Source organism: Labeo rohita, chromosome 3 (genome assembly GCF_022985175.1).
Source record: "Labeo rohita strain BAU-BD-2019 chromosome 3, IGBB_LRoh.1.0, whole genome shotgun sequence".
Taxonomy (NCBI): domain Eukaryota; kingdom Metazoa; phylum Chordata; class Actinopteri; order Cypriniformes; family Cyprinidae; genus Labeo; species Labeo rohita.
Genome location: NC_066871.1, coordinates 1,870,976 through 1,890,524, shown reverse-complemented (window position 1 = coordinate 1,890,524; position 19,549 = coordinate 1,870,976). Strand labels below are relative to the sequence as shown.

General features: G+C 35.0%; 1 protein-coding gene across 1 annotated transcript; it reads left to right on the top strand.

The window, feature by feature from the left end:
- The first annotated feature begins 400 nt into the window (after positions 1-400).
- trap1 (TNF receptor-associated protein 1) lies at positions 401-16,552 on the top strand. The gene is given in 16 exon segments (XM_051101006.1): positions 401-596; positions 2,285-2,367; positions 2,834-3,052; positions 3,705-3,865; positions 4,103-4,212; positions 4,300-4,373; positions 4,457-4,612; positions 7,657-7,777; positions 7,883-7,952; positions 8,032-8,179; positions 8,261-8,446; positions 12,491-12,629; positions 12,843-12,928; positions 15,256-15,401; positions 16,092-16,164; positions 16,245-16,552. Coding segments are annotated over 16 exon segments (2,070 nt in total). The 3' UTR covers positions 16,347-16,552.
- Positions 16,553-19,549: the final 2,997 nt, after the last annotated feature.

Here is a 19,549-nt window from a genome sequence, read left to right as displayed (position 1 = left end):
CACTCAACTTATCGTGACTACATTGAAGATGGCGGCGGCCCGTCATTTTCTTGCAGGTACTGTTTGTATAAGTCTTCTTGTAAATAAACTACCGGTGGTTATTCTGAGTTCTCAATGTCTCGTTTTAAATGCCAGGGCCCTTGGAAGTCTACCAATGAAGTGTGGAGCTACTTTGTGCCTCGTAAATGGTGTAAAACAGTGATTTATTTACATGGCTAGCCCGATGCCCCATTTACTCTCATCGACAACCTGTTGTTAGCATCGGCTAACTGACCCCAGATTTCGGACTGGAGTGGACAAGCCGAGATGAGATATGCAAGGTTAGTTCACACTCGGTATCATGATTCAATACACTTTAGGTCAATATCACACCGGACCTCTCCTTTAACAGTTGATAATAATGGCAGACAGCCTCACACCAGACCTGTCAGACTGTGGATCTCCAGCTGTGCTGGTGTCAGTGTGTCCCATCACAGCTACAGCACACAACAGACTGAGAGCACAGAGGAGACGCTCCACAAGACCGAACCCGTCGGGTCCTGTCGGGCTCGGGCTTATAATTTTACGCGGGCTCGGGCCGGGCACGGGCTTGCGCGGTAAATGAGCGGTCATGTGATGCATTTTGATTAGCAAGAAAGATGCGAAAATGGATGCTGAGGAGGTGAAACGGAGGCTTGCCTCTGGCGATTATGTTTTGGCAAAATTTATAAAACTTAAAAACTTGCAAAATTAGCCAGATCAGTACTATGCATCCCGGCCAGTAGCAGCAGCAGTGAAAGGGTGTTCAGTGCTGCTGGGCGCACCATCAGTGAGCGCAGGACCGCGCTGAAGCCATCTGCCGTGGATTCAATAAATTTCTAACACAAAAACATGTAGCCTAATTTTGGTGAGTAAAGGTTTTTCAAATTATAACTAAATATGAAGTGAGTCTTAAATGCATAATGTAGACAGAGTATATTAGGCTAATGTTGGCATTATTCTTTTATTAAATTTCAGCTGCTATTCACCGTCGCATTGAGGCCGGATTGTGGAGAGAAGTGACGAAGAAGTTAATTTAATTTGTTAAGAAAGACCTATTTTTATTGGCGTGTTGGCCTAGTGTATAGGCCTATTTAGAGTGCTGAGATGTTACGATGTTACGGACCTATTGTATTTCTTTGTTCCAACTTACAAGTGGTCTATAGCCTAAGATAGTCATGGATAAATTATGTTAAAATATGTATAAATGACTCATTCTTGACAAAAGGCAAAAGAGCTGTGTGCTTGCGCACATTTGAATAATGTCGGGCTGTAAACGGGTTCGGGCTTTTAAAAAGCTGTCAATAAAAATGTACTTGTCGGGCTCGGGCACTGTCGGGCCTAACTTTTTTTAAGGCCCGATTACAGCTCTACCGATAACATTCATGGAAAGATTCAGTAATAAACCATATAAATCCTACTGTATCATTCTTGTTTTGTGAATTTCTAAGGCCTCAAAATAATCAACATGATCAAAACTTTACTAAAAGTCCTGTTTTTTTATAATCTACTACATGCCTCTTGTCGTCTGATTGAAAGTTTTTACTATTTTAGTAAGTTAAAGACCTTTTAGTATCTTTATAAAAATCTTCTAAAAATTCTTTAACTTTTTACTTTAATAAAATAAACATAAGAATAATTTTATATTGTTAGTAATATTTCAGAATGAACACTTGGACTGAATGAAGCAGACTTTTTTTTTTAATCATGTTAAAATGTGAGTGTTAAGTATGTTGATCACATCAGGCTTTTGAGGAATGTTTATTTGACATTCTGTCAATCATCATTGTATTGTGTTGCATAATATGTCTTAAAACTACAAAGATTTGATCATAAAACTAAGCATGTAAATATCATCTTACTAAGACATTATTGGAGATACAGAGTGACAGATGATATTTATGTGCATTTTATTTACGTAGTCTGATTTAATGTTATAAAAATCTCACTGATTTAAATCACAACCTATCATAATTACCATATAAATATCAGCATCTGCGCTAAAATGTGTATTTTTGCTCAGTTTGGGCCTCTGGATAAAACTTGAGTGTGAGCTCAATATTCTCAGTATATCAAACTCTATGAGCCATAAAAGCCTGATGTATCAAATATGATACACAACATAAAACACCTGTGCAGTCTTTTTTTATATATATATTTTCTTTGGGCTCAAACTATTTTATGTAAATGTCGTATGTAAGGCTGTACTACTAGCATATGGAAATTGTGAGGATGTTAAAACTCTGTTGTTTCTTTGTCCAATAAGGATCCTACTCCAAACACGAGTTCCAAGCAGAGACGAAGAAACTGCTGGATATTGTGGCCTGATCACTGTATTCTGAGAAAGAGGTGATAAATTAACCAAAAAAAAAACAGATGTAATGCTGTGAAGTTTGATCCACCTTTGAGACAGTGAATACTGTATGATCCTACAGGACTCAGTCTAGTCATTAACCAGTATATCTTTCAGGCTGATTATTTAATTTTATCCAAGTTGTCATCATTACAGTTGTATTATGTATCTGCAATATATTTGCCATTCTGTTTATTTTATCAAAAAACGAATCAAATAATTACATTATCTAATCAGCTTGATGTGGCTCAATATTGTCATTTGAGTCTTATTGGAGGAGTGTTTGCACTAATAAATATAGAATTTATTTTAATGATTGTATTCTGATTTACAACTGGAAAACCACCCCAGAAATAGCTATATACATTGTAATAATATAACAATCTATGAATGGAAGAAAAATCATATAAATACATGAATCAGACTGCAACTCAATGTTTCATCAGTGTTTGTCTGTGTTAGGTGTTCATCAGAGAGCTCATCTCAAACGGCAGTGATGTGCTGGAGAAACTGCGGCACAAGATGATCACAGCAGGAGGAGATACAGCACCCATGGAGATCCACCTGCAGACAGATGAATGCAGAATAGGCACCTTCACCATCCAGGTACATGTAACTGAATAAAAACAAGATTTAACGTCAAACATTTTGAATGATGAAATGAAAGGACAATAAACAGCTGTCTGCAATAATATATGGTTTATCTGTGTTCAAGCCATCTGTTTATTTTCATTTAAGGACTACGGGTACATAGATATGAGTATAGAAGGAGCTTGTCTGCCTCATTCTGTGATAAGAATCCACATCAGATCACATAAGGAAGTTATTTCAAACACTTGAGAGATGTTATGAATTAAAAACAAGTTATATGTTTTTTATAACTTTTTTTTTATAATATTTTGTTGGATAAACAGGTTTAGAAAGGCTTAGTTTGCATGCCATTAGAATGGAAGATGCTCTGGGTGTGTTGCTTTTTAACTGGCACAGGGAATTTGCTGAAATCACAGGCAAGCCTACAGCAAATTCCCAGAGAAATAAAACAAGTAAGTTAAGTAGTTTAAATGCAAAATTAAAAAAACAATTCAGAAGCGTGTATTGAACTGTGGATGTCAGTCCAGTACACAACGGTTCAATATTATTTTTATTGAGTATTGTGACATCCCCAAAGTGTGTAGAGCAACCACCCAATAAAGCATTACAATAATCTAACCTCATGCAAATGAATTAACATTTTTGCATTTGACATTTTTGAGTCTTTGCGAACTCTTCCAAAGTCTGCTGCTCATTCTAACAGTGGTTTTATTTCATATCCCTCTTGTTCTTTCTCCATCAGGCTTTTCTGGATGCTCTTCAGAATCAAGCGGAGGCCAGCAGCTCCATCATTGGTCAGTTCGGTGTGGGCTTTTACTCCGCCTTCATGGTGGCTGATAAAGTGGACGTTTATTCTCAGTCAGCAGAACCAGGTGCTCCTGGATACAAGTGGTCCTCAGACGGGTGAGAAAAGAAAAAGAGATTCAAGTTTTTGGACAAAAGGAATGTGCCTTTCTATTAAAGCTCCTTGATTATGGCAGAAATCATAATTACACTTATTTTGGTCAATATCGTAATCATGATTATTTAACACTAAAGAATAACTGGAGATTTCAGCCTGTTTTTAGGCATCTAAATAAACACTTGAATAAAATCAATCACAAATGTATGTTTGACTCACTGAGTGTTGTTTGCCTGTAGCTCTGGAGTGTTTGAGATTGCAGAAGCTTCAGGTGTGCGTCAGGGAACCAAGATCGTGCTCCACCTTAAAGACGACTGCAAAGAGTTTTCATCAGAAGACCGAGTCAAAGGTTTGCACTTACAACCACATACAGTTACATAAAACATGACATGCTTACAGAAGAAACTCACTGAAGTGATTTCGATCTGTTTTGCAGAGGTTGTGACCAAGTACAGCAACTTTGTCAGTTTTCCCATCTTCCTGAATGGACGGCGGTTAAACACCCTGCAGGTACATGAAGTCTGTTGATAAATGACCTTTGACCTCCCTGTGGCTGTGATCTTCAGTCCTGAGCTGTTTTTCTCTCTCTGCAGGCGCTCTGGATGATGGAGCCCAAAGACATCAGCGAGTGGCAGCACGAAGAGTTTTATCGCTACGTGGCTCAAGCTCACGATAAACCCCGCTACACACTGCACTACCGTGCAGACGCTCCACTCAACATCCGCAGCATCTTCTATGTGCCAGAGATGGTGAGTGAAAGACAACAGCTAAAGGGCCGTTCACACCAAGAACGATAACTATAAAGATAAATGTACAGTCTGTTTATTTTAAGCATGCACTCATTTGCCGCTTTAAATTCTCGAGCTTGTGTTAGTGCCGGTAGCCTTGTGGCCAGTGTGACAACATATGGTGCAGTTGTGCTTTGGGTGTCCCGAGTTCAAATGCCACCTTGTGGGTGATCCCACCCCCCTCTCTCTCACCCACTTGCTTCCTGTCATATCTCCACTGTCCTATCAAGAAAAATGAAAAAAAAAAATTTATATCTTAAGCATGTTATATCAGGATTGATTCTGATTGAGGGTCAATGTTTTTATTTTCATCAGCTGGAAAAAAAACATTCTGAAAGTGATTCCAATGATATAGTTTCTCTGTGCATTTATCATTACAGCTCTGGCATGGTCTCTGCTATTTTTTCATATTGAGAATGATTTTTAGAGCTATATCTTTGTTATCTTTATAGTTATCATCCTTGGTGTGAACAGGCCTTAAATCTGACAAATATGCAGTAGTATAACTTACAGTCTTATTAAAGTAGCTAACCCATTATATATTACATTATTAATTAAAACCCACTGGAATTTTACCCTTTCAGTGAAGGTTCACTTATCAAATATTTCTTAATATTATAAAATGTTGCCTATTAAACATTATTTAACTCAATTTAACAACAAAATTACATCTCAAAACTGAAGTAATAATTGATGAAATAGTAATAGTAAATGATGATTTTTAATTTATATGCGAGTTCTACAGGATTGGTCCAAACTGCTGCCCCACAAACTAAAAACACATTTAAAAAGCATTTAAGTATTCAAATCTTAGATATTTTCTAAAATCTTTCTATTAACTATTGAAGCACACAATAATATTTAAAATATTAGTAAGCATAATTATATATATAATTGGTCCAAACTGCTGTCCCAAACCCTAACCCTTAAATTTCACTTATTAAATTAAATGCTAAATAATTTTGTTTTCATTGTTGTTTTTAAAAGTATCTTTTTGATTCTTTTAAAAAGTGAAGTTCAATATATATTTATTTAGCATTTTCTTTGTAAATTATGAAACTTTAAATATAATATGTCCCGTGTTTTCATGTCACTTTTGAAACTGTGTATGTTTTAAATCCATTGGCTGAGACTGATTTTAACTACACTCTCTCTCATAGATAAAAGTTGTGAGTAAATAGGCCCCATCATTTTGAGGTAAATATGTTTAAAAGTGTGAAAAATCTGTATGTAACTTTTAGGAACATCATTACCACCTTTTTTTTCCAATTAAACACACTTTTTTGGGAGTTATTCCATAACATTTAGCTTATATATGTGTACAGCTGTTCAGAAGTGTGCTAGATAACCATGTGCTGATTAGCATCATTGAGCTAGCTTCAAAAGTATCTAAAATAGTCACTACTGAAACAGTCATGACCAAAACATGTCATCATTAGTTTGGTAGTGACAAAAGGGAACACATAATCCTCATATTTGGGGGGAAACATTATTATTATTTTTTTTAGCATAGTTTAGTTATACATTTTTAGTATTATAGTATGTTTTAGTAGTGTTTCAGTATGTAAGTTCAAATTCTGCAATGTGATGTGGTCAATACAAAAGCATTTCTGTCACTACTGAAAACGTGCTGTCGCTACCTAAACATGGAATGTTTTGTCAAAAATAAAGTATACTGAATTATCAACTAAGATGTTATGATAGTGTTTGGCTCAATGTATATTCAAACTAATGAATCCTTAACTTTGAAATCAACATAAACAACTTTTTGCCTTTTACAAAGAAAAACTAGATTAAAAATACAACAAATCTCATTAATTGCACTTAAAATATTGTTAAAAAATGTAATTGTTATTGATTTACCTTTGAAAAAAAATAACAAAATAGGAAAAAAAAATATTTACAATGTAGATGTAAGCAAAATCTTAGTAGGTCGATATAACCCTTCTAATTAAATTATATATTACTGAGTTTCGGTAGTGACAAATTTGGGGAGAGGACAAATATTACAAAATTCTGAAGATACAATATTAATAAAAGAGCAAATAAGTAATGAATCTACAAAGGCTGATACAATGCATTGCAAATTTGCAGGAAACAACTTCAAATTAATATACAATTAAAAATGCACTCTGTTCACTACCATTTTGAAAGCATAAAAATAACAAGGTTGTTGGCAAATTTTTAGATGAACACAAGGGGGCGCCAACACTTGTGTTAATCCCAAAATGGCTAAATAAATTGGTCAGCAGCTAATGGAATGCTAAAGATGCATGGATTAAATCATTTTATCTGTTTTTTTTTGTGATCACAACATTTTCTTGTGTTCTTGACTTGAAAGTTTTCTCAAGGTCTCAATTTTTAAAAATCGTGCCATTTAAAAGATGCTTAATTGTGAGTGTTCAAACATCTACATGTAATTTAATCATCATATAAACATTTACATTTAATAATATAGCATTAATATATAAATATGAAAAAAAAAAACATTGTTCTAATGTCTATTTTTTGCACCACAGGGTAAAAAACAGAGATCTCAGTTCATTTAAAAATCTATTAACTTTTATTAAGACAAAGTAACTGTTCCTAATTAATAAAATAGTTTATTATAAATTAATAACATTGTTAAAATCATGTTTTTAACCTCTAACCATTTAACCTTCAAAAGCTCAAAAGGCAATTAAAATATTTATTTTTATTTGATGCTTATTGTGACCCTGGACCACAAAATCAGTCTTAAGTAGCATGGGTGTATTTGTAGCAATAGCCAAATTTAGGGAGAGGACAAATATTCCAAAACTTTCTAAAGATGCGATATGAGAATTATCTGCACAATTACTAGAAATGTGTACCTTGGATATTATACAATTTGCATATGTTTTTTGTAATTTTTGGAAAAAGACACATTTTTTTCAAGACTTTGGACCAATTCTGTAGAACAACCCTGTTTTTGCAATGACCTACAACCCAATGCATTATCTTTTTATATAAATGTTTATGAGCAGAAACCTTCCATGTTCGACGTGAGTCGTGAGATGGGATCCAGTGTGGCCCTGTACAGCAGGAAGGTTCTGATCCAAACCAAAGCCACAGACATCCTTCCCAAGTGGCTGCGCTTCCTACGAGGTCAGATGAGCATCTTGTCTGCATGAAACAAACTTTAAATGCATTAATAGATTAATATACATATATTTTAAAAAATAACATTTTGTCATGTGATTGCATTTGCAGGTGTTGTGGACAGTGAAGATATTCCTCTGAACCTCAGCAGAGAGCTGCTACAGGAAAGCGCTCTGATCAGGTACAAACCCACCTGAAAAATAACGCTATGCCTTCTACTTTGTGCAAAAAAACAAAAATAACAAAGAGTTTTCTTTCAGGAAACTGCGGGATGTTTTACAGCAGCGTGTCATTCGGTTCCTGTTGGACCAGAGCAAGAAGGATCCGGAGAAATACGCTCGCTTCTTTGACGACTACGGGCTGTTTATGCGTGAGGGCATCGTCACCACAGCCGAGCAGAGCGTCAAGGTGTGAGACAACTCGCTTTGATTTCTTAATCTGCCTGTTTCTCTCTGATTGTTTTTAAACAGCTGATTTATGTCATCACAGGAAGACATTGCTAAGCTGTTGCGTTTCGAGTCGTCGGCGCTTCCTGCGGGACAACAGACCAGCCTGATGGAGTATGCATCTCGGATGAAGGCAGGAACAAGGAACATTTACTATCTGTGTGCGCCGAATCGCCACCTGGCTGAACACTCGCCGTACTTTGAGGCCATGAAACAGAAAGATATGGAGGTGAGAATAGAGACAATCAGGTCTACAGTTAATATTCACTGTTATATTCATATAAGCGCAAACAGGTAATGATTATACAAAGGCTGGTAGAATGCATTGCAAATTTGCTGGAAACAACCTCTAATTAATATGCAATTAGAAAACTCAATTCACTCCCATTTTGAAAGCATAAAATGTCAAGGTTGATGGTAAATTTCAATATGAACACAAGGGGGCGCCAACACTTCTCTTAATCACAAAATGGCCAAATAGATTGGTCTGCAGCTAATGGAATGATAAAGATGCATTAAATCATTTTATCTATTTTTTTGTCATTACAACATGACAAAAATTATTATATTCAATTTTCTTGTTATCTTGACTTACAAAAAGTTTTTTCAATGTCTCGATTTTTAAAAATATTGCCATTCAAAGGTGCTTAATTGTGAATGTTCCAACATCTACATGTAATGAAATCAGAATACATTTAATAATATAATATTAATATATAAATATGAAATAAGAAAACATCGTTCTAATATCTGTTCTTTTGCATCACAATGTTAAAAACTGAGATACAGATATTACATAATCTGAGATACAGAGTAACTGTTCCTAATTAAAGGAACCGTATGTAGGATTGTGGCCAAAACTGGTACTGCAATCACTTTCAAAATACCGTAGAACGGCGTATCCCCTCCCCCTCCCCCTATGGGATTATTTTTGTGCCAATAAGAATGAACGTAACTTTATAAAACTGAACGCAACTTTCCAAGAAACGATCAAAAATATGCCACTGCAAAAGAAGAAAAACACAATGAAAATGAAAAAATGAACTCAGTCGCACGAATTTAACATGCTCTTCAAATATGCCTCATTCTTTGTTAATGATTTTCAAAGAATCGTTTTCGCGAATCATGGATTCTGATTGCGTTGCCACAGCTTTCGCTTACGCTTCGCAAATTTTCGTTTGCTGTTTTGGCACAAACCTCTCGTGGGGGCGGGCTTAACAGCGATCTACTCTGATTGGCTAATGAGCTTTTGATGGACAGTTGCTCTCTGACCTGGAAGCACGGACGGTGACGTCAGTGGCGCAATGGAACGTTGTGCTTTGTTTATAGAAACTATCAGAACTGTTGCACACTGTACATGAATAAAACTTTTATCGATGTTATTGATTAACGTTACTTTAGCAACACGAACTTACTTCAAGCTGCCCTGAGGGACAAGCTGAGGTGGAAGATGATGCCGCTCCGTGTCTCTGCTGGGAGCTCATCTTTAGAAACTAAGAGACGACCGTAGGTGAAATACTAATAACATTAATACTTAATATAAACAAAGCACGACGTATTGCACACCGCAACAACTTTCCAATATGTGCGCCACTGACGTCACCGTCCGTGCTTCCAGGTCAGAGAGCAACTGTCCATCAAAAGCTCATTAGCCAATCAGAGTAGATCGCTGTTAAGCCCGCCCCCACGAGAGGTTTGTGCCAAAACAGCAAACGAAAATTTGCGAAGCGTAAGCGAAAGCTGTGGCAACGCATTCAGAATCCATGATTCGCGAAAACGATTCTTTGAAAATCATTAACAAAGAATGAGGCATATTTGAAGAGCATGTTAAATTCGTGCGACTGAGTTCATTTTTTCATTTTCATTGTGTTTTTCTTCTTTTGCAGTGGCATATTTTTGATCGTTTCTTGGAAAGTTACGTTCAGTTTTATAAAGTTACGTTCATTCTTATTGGCACAAAAATAATCCCATATCCCCCTGACTCGAGGTTGCCAGCTAAGCTGCAGGATTCCGCAGGAAGGTAGGCTGCTACAAGGAGCTTCCAATGGCAAGTGACGAGTCCTACACAATAAGTTTTTTTTTTTTCTTCTGTTACTTATGTTTATGCTTCACGAGAGATGTTTTGCGAAGTAATTATGTGTCGCAAAAATTTACTAAAGGCGATTAGCCAAATATTTCGTAAAGATGTACTGTAATACCACATTTCAGTCGGAACGTAGATTGTTTTCATACCGTGCTAGTGGGCGACCGTGGAAAATCCGCTATGTACGGAAGCACGGGGCTTTTAGCCTATACCAACAAACACTACCTGTCCAGGAGAAAATTAGCAACGTTGGCATCTGTCTTCATATGTACATACCTTAATTTCCATAAAACACTCAACCCTCCCAGTCATTTACTTTTACTAAAATTGTGTAATTTAAAATCCCCTGGTGTTAAAAAGTGTTTAGATAATACCAGATTTATACCTAAAAGCGCCATCGCAGGTCAAATTTACCCACTATATAATGCGTGTATTTTCGCACTGTCATAATCTTGCCGGTTATGTTTTTACATTGTACATTGCTAGGCAGCGCCTTTTACTCACTGAATTAGTGGTTATCAGTTTCACAAATAAAGTTAATATGAGTAAAAGAAGGCAGTTTATTGATGCCGAAGAGGCATTAGAAGCACTAAATACATGATTATTGGAGAGTCTGTTATGCGTCCTGGGTCGCTCAGCGTCTGACGGCTCATCTGACAGCGATCTTATATTTAGATGTTTTAGCCTAACGTTACACATATTGTTAAAACTTTGAATTATTTATTTAATTTTTGTTTTGAAATTTCTGTTGTTTTTTGTTAGCTACTGTGTTGCTATTTATTCTAGTCTGTCCGTTTCCTGAAAAAAATCCGATCTGTGTAATGAATACAACCTTTCTTCTTTTTTTCTTTTTTTTTTTTGATTACCCTAAGTTTATTTGTGTTGTCCTCTTATTCAAATTATAAATGATATAAGTAAACAAATTAATCATTCCTTAGGTGAAGCTGTGCACTTGAATTTGACATCGCATCATCATATGCAGTGTGCGCGAGTTATTATTACACGTTGTCTATGGGCTATTTTAGTAATTTAAATAACATTAATTTTCTTAATTTATTGAATAATGACAACCAATTCTTATATTGCACCACACAATTATGTAGTTACTTCCTTTTAATTCCCTTTGTCAGCGCAGTCTTGTTTATGTTAAACTGACTATTGTGAAAACGGACTGTAGCCTGCACAAAAATCTATAAACAAAACAACAGGGCAAAAATATAAGTTGATGACTAGACAATCATTTTTTTATGACACTAGACACTTCTTTATCAAGACAGTGGCATAATACAGTGAAATAAAATCTTCTTTAGCCACATCAAAACACTTGTTTGTGCGTGGGTAAAATTTACCCGCATGGCGGTTTTAGGTATACAGCGACCTCTGGCGGTTCTAGTGTTAAAATTCTTCTCCGTTTTCAGCCGTCTCCATCTGTCAAAGGCCTCTCCTATACAAATCCTTGTTTTATTTCGGACTTTGTCACGACGTACTTCGGATTCATAACGAGGTCTTTTAGGTTTGTAACTTTATACATGTTTTATCCGACACGTTCGTAGCTGCAGCTATAACCAAAAATACATTGTATGGGTCACAATTATTGATCTTTCTTTTATGCCAAAAATCATTAGGATATGAAGTAAAGATCATGTTCCATGAAGATACTTTGTAAATGTCCTACCGTAAATATATTCAAACTTAATTTTTGATTAGTAATATGCATTGCTAAGTATTTCATTTGGACAACTTTAAAGGTGATTTTCTCAATATTTAGATTTTCTCAGATTCCAGATTTTCAAATAGTTGTATCTCGGCCAAATATTGTCCTGTCCTAACAAACCATACATCAATGGAAAGATTATTTATTCAGCTTCATATGATGTATAAATCGTAATTTTACAAAAATGACCCTTATGACTGGCTTTGTGGTACAGGTTCACATTTGTTATTGATTTATTCTATTAATCATTCTGTCTTTATTTTTCAGTATTTATAGTATAATGTGTATTTGATCCCATATTTAACTGGTTAAACATTTGCAGTTAAGCACAAGGATTTCTAGTAGGACAAAAAAATTATGATGAAATCATACAGAAAATATATTGTGTCATGGTGAGTTTATAAGAAAATTAAGTAGCAGCTGCAGCAAAACAGAAAAATATGTATCTGTTTCTTACATTCTGTCTCTTTGTGCAGGTCTTGTTCTGCTTTGAGCAGTTTGATGAGCTCACGCTGCTTCACCTCAGAGAGTTCGACAGGAAGAAGCTCATCTCAGCCGAGACCGACATTGTCGTAGATCATTACAAAGAGGAGAAATTTCAAGACAGCAAACCAGGTAAGACAGAACATCAGCCAATGCAGGCACAATGCAACAATTACCTAGTAATTTCTGAATCTCTAATAGTTGATTTGATGTTCTAGATTCCTCGTCTCGTTTTGCAAACAACGTTAATGCAAATTAAGCATTTAGACAAATAAACAAACGGACAATTACCTAAAAACTCATAAAGTCAAGATGAGTCACTGGTGATATGATTGTGTTGTGCAGCATCAGAGCGACTGACAGATCAGCAGACAGAAGATCTGATGGCCTGGATGAGGAACGCACTCGGACAGAGAGTCACCAACATCAAGGTACAAAGAAACAAAAATGAAATTTTTTACATCAAAAAACTGTACTAATTGTGTAGCAAAGGTAACTTTTAATAAAAATCTATAAAAATGCAAATGTATTTTTTAACCTGGACTACAAAACCAGTCATAAGGGTCAGTTTTTTAAATTGAGATTTATACACTTTACTTATACTTTATTTATTTTTTTATTTTATTATTTATTTATACTTTAAAAGCTGAGTTGATGTTTGTTATGATGGGACAATATTTGGCAGAGAATCAACTATATGAAAATCTGGAATCTGAGGATGTAAAAAAAAAATCAAAATATTGAGAAAATAGAAAATCGCTTTTAAAGTTGTCCAAATGAAGTTTTTAGCAATGCATATTACTAATCAAAAATTAAGTTTTGATACATTTACAAAATATCTTAATAGAACATGATATTTACTTAATATCCTAATGGTTTTTGGAATAGAAGAAAAATTGATAATTTTGACCCATACAATGTATTTTTGGCTATTGCTACATATATACCCGTGCTACTTAAGGTCCAGGGTCACATATAAAGTATTTAGATAATTAATTACATTATACATATATACAAAATATTTTTTTACATTTTTAATTAACCTGTTACATTTAACAATATGTTTTAATTTAATATTTTATCTTATCTTTTCTTGGTATTCAGCACTGTCTGATTTCGTCTCCTCTCAAATAATAATAACTTCATTTAATTTCTGTTTATTCATTTTTTTTGGTAATCAGCCATGTAATAAATCCTGATCACTCTTTGTATGTAATAATATAAAATATTGTTGCATCATGAAATATTATTACATACAATTTTACAATTTAATACATAATTCAATTTCTATGCAATTAAATGCATTTCTTGAACTTTACAGTATGCAATAAAAAAACTGCACTATACACATTGCACATAATTGTAACTTTAATTAGCCTGTTACACTCTTTTACAGTCTCAAATTTGCATTATTTTATTTATATGCAATATGGAGTTATTTGCATTTCATTTTGATTCAAATTCACATTATTAGTTTTATTTTTTATTATTTAATGATTTATTAATTAGAATTATTATTATTATTTATTTATTTATTTATTTATTTTTAATTCTATATATTATTTAGTATTAGTGGTGTATCTATGATTTTTATCTCACAAATCACTTTTTTCCTTACATAAAATAATGCAAATTAATATTTAATGTCTATTTATTTATCATTTAACAGCAGTAGAAGTTAATATGCATTAATTTATATACGTTTTGAAATTATTTCATTTGAATACAAATTAAAACAAATGTGCATTACAAAAGTTTGTCATTTCTCTATAATAGTAAAATCATCTCAGATCAATATTTCATGTCCATTTACAGTGGTGGCCAAAATTATTAGAGCACTAGTATTAAAAAAAATCTCCAAACATTAATTTTGCAATTAATTTAATAATGCAGTGAGATTTCTGTTTGTACATGGAGTCTGAAAACAGCCAGTGCTCCACACAGAGATCTGATCTCATCATCATCCAGTCTGTCTGGAATGACATGAAGAAACAGAACAAACTCAGACAGACTAAATCCAGAAGAACTGTGGCATTGTGTCCAAATGCTTCAAGAAACCTACCTGCAAAACTACCTGAAAAACTATGTGCAAACTAAAAAGATGCTTTAAGTGCAAAGGATGGTCACATCAAATGTTGATTTAATTTAGTTAACAGAAGTTAATTGATAAAGTAAATCTATTCATGGCATTATTATTGACAGCATCCTCATTTTACAGCATTTTTACACAAGTGCCTACAACTTTTAACAGTGCTGCAGCTTTGCAGGTAGGTTTCTTGAAGCATCTTGGAGACGTTGCCATAGTTCTTCTGGATTTAGTCTGTCTTGTTTCTTCATGTCATTCCAGACAGACTGGATGATGATGAGATCAGATCTCTGTGTGGAGCACTGGCTGTTGTCAGACTCCTTGTGCAAAACAAAAATCTCACTGGATTTTTACAAATTCAAACAAAATCCATGCAAATGCATATTTAGATGTTTGATATTTCCCACTGATACACTATAGAAAAGATAAAAATAATTGACTTAAAACCATTTTTTGCTTGTGAAAATACTAGTTCTCTAATAATTTTGGCCACCAATGTATTTATTTCATTGGTAATTAGCCGTGTAATAAATCCTGCTCACTCTTTGTATTACGGTGATGACTGACTTACATGACTTACAGCCATTTACACAATTTTCCAAATTTAACCACAGTGTAGAAACCAGACAACAATGATTATTATTATTAACATTAATTTACCTCTTTCTAAAGGTGACGCCACGTCTGGACACACACCCCGCTATGATCACAGTGCTGGAGATGGGTGCCGCTCGACACTTCCTGCGCACACAGCAGCTCGCCCGCAGCTCAGAGGAGAGAGCCCAGATCCTGCAGCCCACACTGGAGATCAACGCTGGGTACAAGACAGTTAACATCAACACTCCAGTCCAACACAAAGAAACAATCTGACAGTTTGCATGATGAACAAACAGTCTAATGTCTCCAAAATAATTTCCTAACAGTGATGAACACAGTGTTATATTATCTCAAAGTAGTTGTTCACCCAAAAATGAAAATTTGCTGAAAATGTAATCTACACCACTCCAGTCTATCGATTAACATCTTGTGAAGTGAAAAGCTGTGTGTTTGTAAGAAATGAATATCTTATTAGGTCATTTCAACTTCAAAACCGTCACTTCTTGCCAAAGTAAGAGGACGTAATTCATAATAACGCTTCCTCCAATGAGTAATCATTGTCTTTTCACTTCAAAAATCCACAAACATATTTGTTCAAAACTGTTTTTGCTTGTAAACAGTGCTTGATCTGTGCATATTTCTCTCCTAATTCAGGCAAGACAATTTTTTTCACTAAAGAAAGCAATGTTTTAGATGGAAGCAACAGTTTCAAGTTAAAAATCTCTTAATGATGGAGCGGAGTGGTGTGAATTACTTGTGAATTATTGTGATGTTTTTATCAGCTGTTTGGAATTCTGACGGCACCCATTCACTGCAGAGGATCCATTGGTGATCCATAAAATGAAGCATATTGTACTTTCATAATATATAGAATTACTCTTGTTTTTTTAATATCAAGTGTTTGTTTGCAGACATGATCTGATCAAGAAGCTTCATGTACTGAAGGACTCAAACCCTGAGCTGGCACAGCTTCTCCTCGACCAGGTAAAGAAACCCTTTCCACCACTCTCTCACCTCAATACTATTTCTAACTTTAAACTAAATGTCCTTTTTTTACATACCAGATATACGACAATGCCATGATCACCGCTGGTCTGAACGAAGACCCTCGTCCGATGATCTCACGGCTTAATCAGCTCCTCACTCAAGCCCTGGAGAAACATTGACGCCCGTGCTGGAGTTCAGCCTGACAGACTTGTTTTGCCTCTATTAGAGCCATGCACGGATGCACAAGGGGGGCGTCCCGTGCTGTGGAGGTCATCATCGCACACTAAATACAAACAAACATTGTTTATATGAAGACTTGCAGGTGTGACATTGTCGTTTTGGTGGGAGTCGTGTTTTACAGCTGATACGATTGAGATTGTCTGTCCATCCATCGTCAGACTGGAGAAGACAATTTAGCAGTTTATGACTGCAGAAGCTGCACTGCTCAATTTACCTGAAAACATGCAAGAAATATTAGCATAGCAAGATGAAGATACCAGTGAATATTGATATTTCTTGTACCTGTTTTTGCTCTAAAATTATTCACATTTCAGTCCATTGGTTCTGTACATTAACAGGTTTTCCATATGTAAATTGAGATTAGATTGAGGAAAATATGAAATAAAAGAAGGTGTCTCAAATTTTAACTTTAGTTTGAATACCCTCACAGCTAACAATTACAAATTCTCTCATGAAACATTAAAGTTTCTTGATTGATTTTAATTAAAAAGATAAACTATTACTGTTCCTGTGCTTGCTCAACGTCTCATCAAAAATGTTACAATTTCATATTTCATAAACGGGAATGAAAAACCGTTTTAGCTAAACGTGATCATATCCAGCTCTTTGAAATGGTGAAGTGCGCCACGCTGAACGGGTCTAAACTGCAGTTGCGTTATTCAGACAGCAGGAGGCGCAGTGACGCCAGTGATGAGCACATACTGCGATCCGTGACGCTGATGGAGGTAAAACAGCCAGTTAGTCACGCATTTACAGTAGATCATGTGGATTGTAGTTCACGTTACTGTTAAGAATCTGAAGGAGGAAATAAAATCTTTATATGCAGTATTACTTCATGTTAACTGTACATTTTCAAGCAGTTTAGACAAAACTGATCAAATAATTTAACTATTTCATATATTTTGACTTTTTTCATCAATATCATCACTAGCTTAAAATAAAAAAAAAACTCGAGACATGACATGTATTTTTAAACTACAAATATTCCATTTAATTATTCAAATAATTTGAGCGTGTAAATGCTGCATGTATGATAATTACAAAAAGAATGAACAAAATGGTAAATAGGTATTAAATAACTTTAGATGGTGCTTAGCATCTCACAACTTGAGTTTCTTTTATAAACTACTACTTATTTCCAAAAATGTTATTCCATGTGCATGCAACAATTCAAAAGACCACACAGCATAAATAAATAAATGGCTGAAGGGAGTTACAATGGGTCGTTCACACAAAACGCGTTCTTGCGTTCTAGCGTTCAGGGTCTCCAGGCACTTTTCTCTAACTTTTAACTTGAAACGGTGTCTTGAGACCTCATGTTTATGTAGAAAAACAATAGAATGTAGCGCGATGAAACGCAAAACGCGTTCTGTTTGATTGTGTTCTGAAAATATGTTAAGTGCTTCCAGCATGGGTTGTATATCTAGTAGGACCAACCTACTAAAATCACTAAAATATAGTTTGCAGACATAACTTAAAAACATTTAATTCATTAAGCGCCAACAGTAATGAGCCGTTTGCAGCGTTCTAGAACACACAATGAGTTCGAGGTCACGTACACACTGCAAACCTCCAAGTGACAACTGCATTTAAATACAGTGTGAAGTCTCCTATGAATTACAGGAGTTACTCTCTAAATTAACATAAATGACGTAGTGCCCTGGTGAAAAAAACAGCATATGCTGGTAGGTATTTTTTTGATGCCGTGGACGCTGGTTAGGTATGTTTTGGTTTTGGTTTATGCTGTTTTTTTCATCAGGGTGATAAGGTAGTATGTTTGACTTCTCACAACTGTAAACTAGAGACAGGGCGTTTGGTGGATGTTTTTGACCAAAGTAAGCTTACTTCCGCTACATAATCAGAAATTTATGAAAAAAGTTTTTAATTATGGTAAACTAATTACTAATACCCTACCACACTGACAGCACACATACGTCACGGAGACGTCTATTTGACGTCTGCATTTACATCTGCAAGATGTATTTTTTAAAGTGTTTGCTCATCTGCAATACATCTATAGGACATTTTCTATCAGATGTTAAATAGACATCTATTAAATGTCTTTAAGATTGATATCTTGCCGTCTACAAGATGTCTGTTAAAGATCTCTTGATCTGGAAAGCATCTGCTGTGTACAAATGTCTGACAGATGTCTGTAAGATGTCAGTTTTACATTCTAAATCGCAGACACAAGACATCTAATAGACGTCTATTTGACATCTGATAGGAAACGTCCTACAGACGTATTGCAGATGAGCAAACACTCAAAAAAATACATCTTGCAGATGTAAATGCAAACGTTAAATAGACATCTCTGATGTACCTGTGCTATCAGGGTAATTATTTTATGGCAGACTATCATTCCCTGACAGCACACATACATCACGAAGACGTCTATTCAACGTCTGCAATATGTATTTTTAGTGTTTCCTCATCTGCAATACTCTAAAGACATATCCTATCAGATGTCAAATAGATTATTAGATGCCTTTAAGATGTTTATGATTTAGAATGTATGTAAAACTGACATCTTACAGACGTCTGTCAGATGTTTGTACACAGCAGATGCTTTCCAGATCAAGCGATCTTTACGGACATCTTGCAAACGTACATGTGCTATAATTAAAAAGCACTGACACAGGTCAAAATAAAAACAAGTCATCATTTGAAATATAACTATAATTTATTTATTTATTTATATATGTTTTGGTCACAATGACGTGTTACTGTCCAAACAATTATCAGTAAAGTTAACAATTAGTAATAACAGCCAGAGCGGCGAAGTGTTTTGATATTTAAGGTGCTGCATTTAAACCACAGATTCTCTCTAGACCATAAATGTAGTTTCCACAAGTCAAACATTACCAAGAAACAAATGTGTGATTAAGTGAAGACATGTACCTTAATTCCTGTGACTGTCATTCACCACTCCTCGACCGCTGTCAGTTTGTAGAAGAGTGACGTCAATGCACTCACAAGCCAAATACACAACATGTTGGTATTATAGTATACAAATACACAAAATGACGGAACTCCGGGTATTAAGACTTGTAATGGCGTAAAATAATGTAAATGATGTCTCCTACTGAAATATGTAGTAGATAACCCCTGAAAGATATATTAGGTACATATATATAAACAA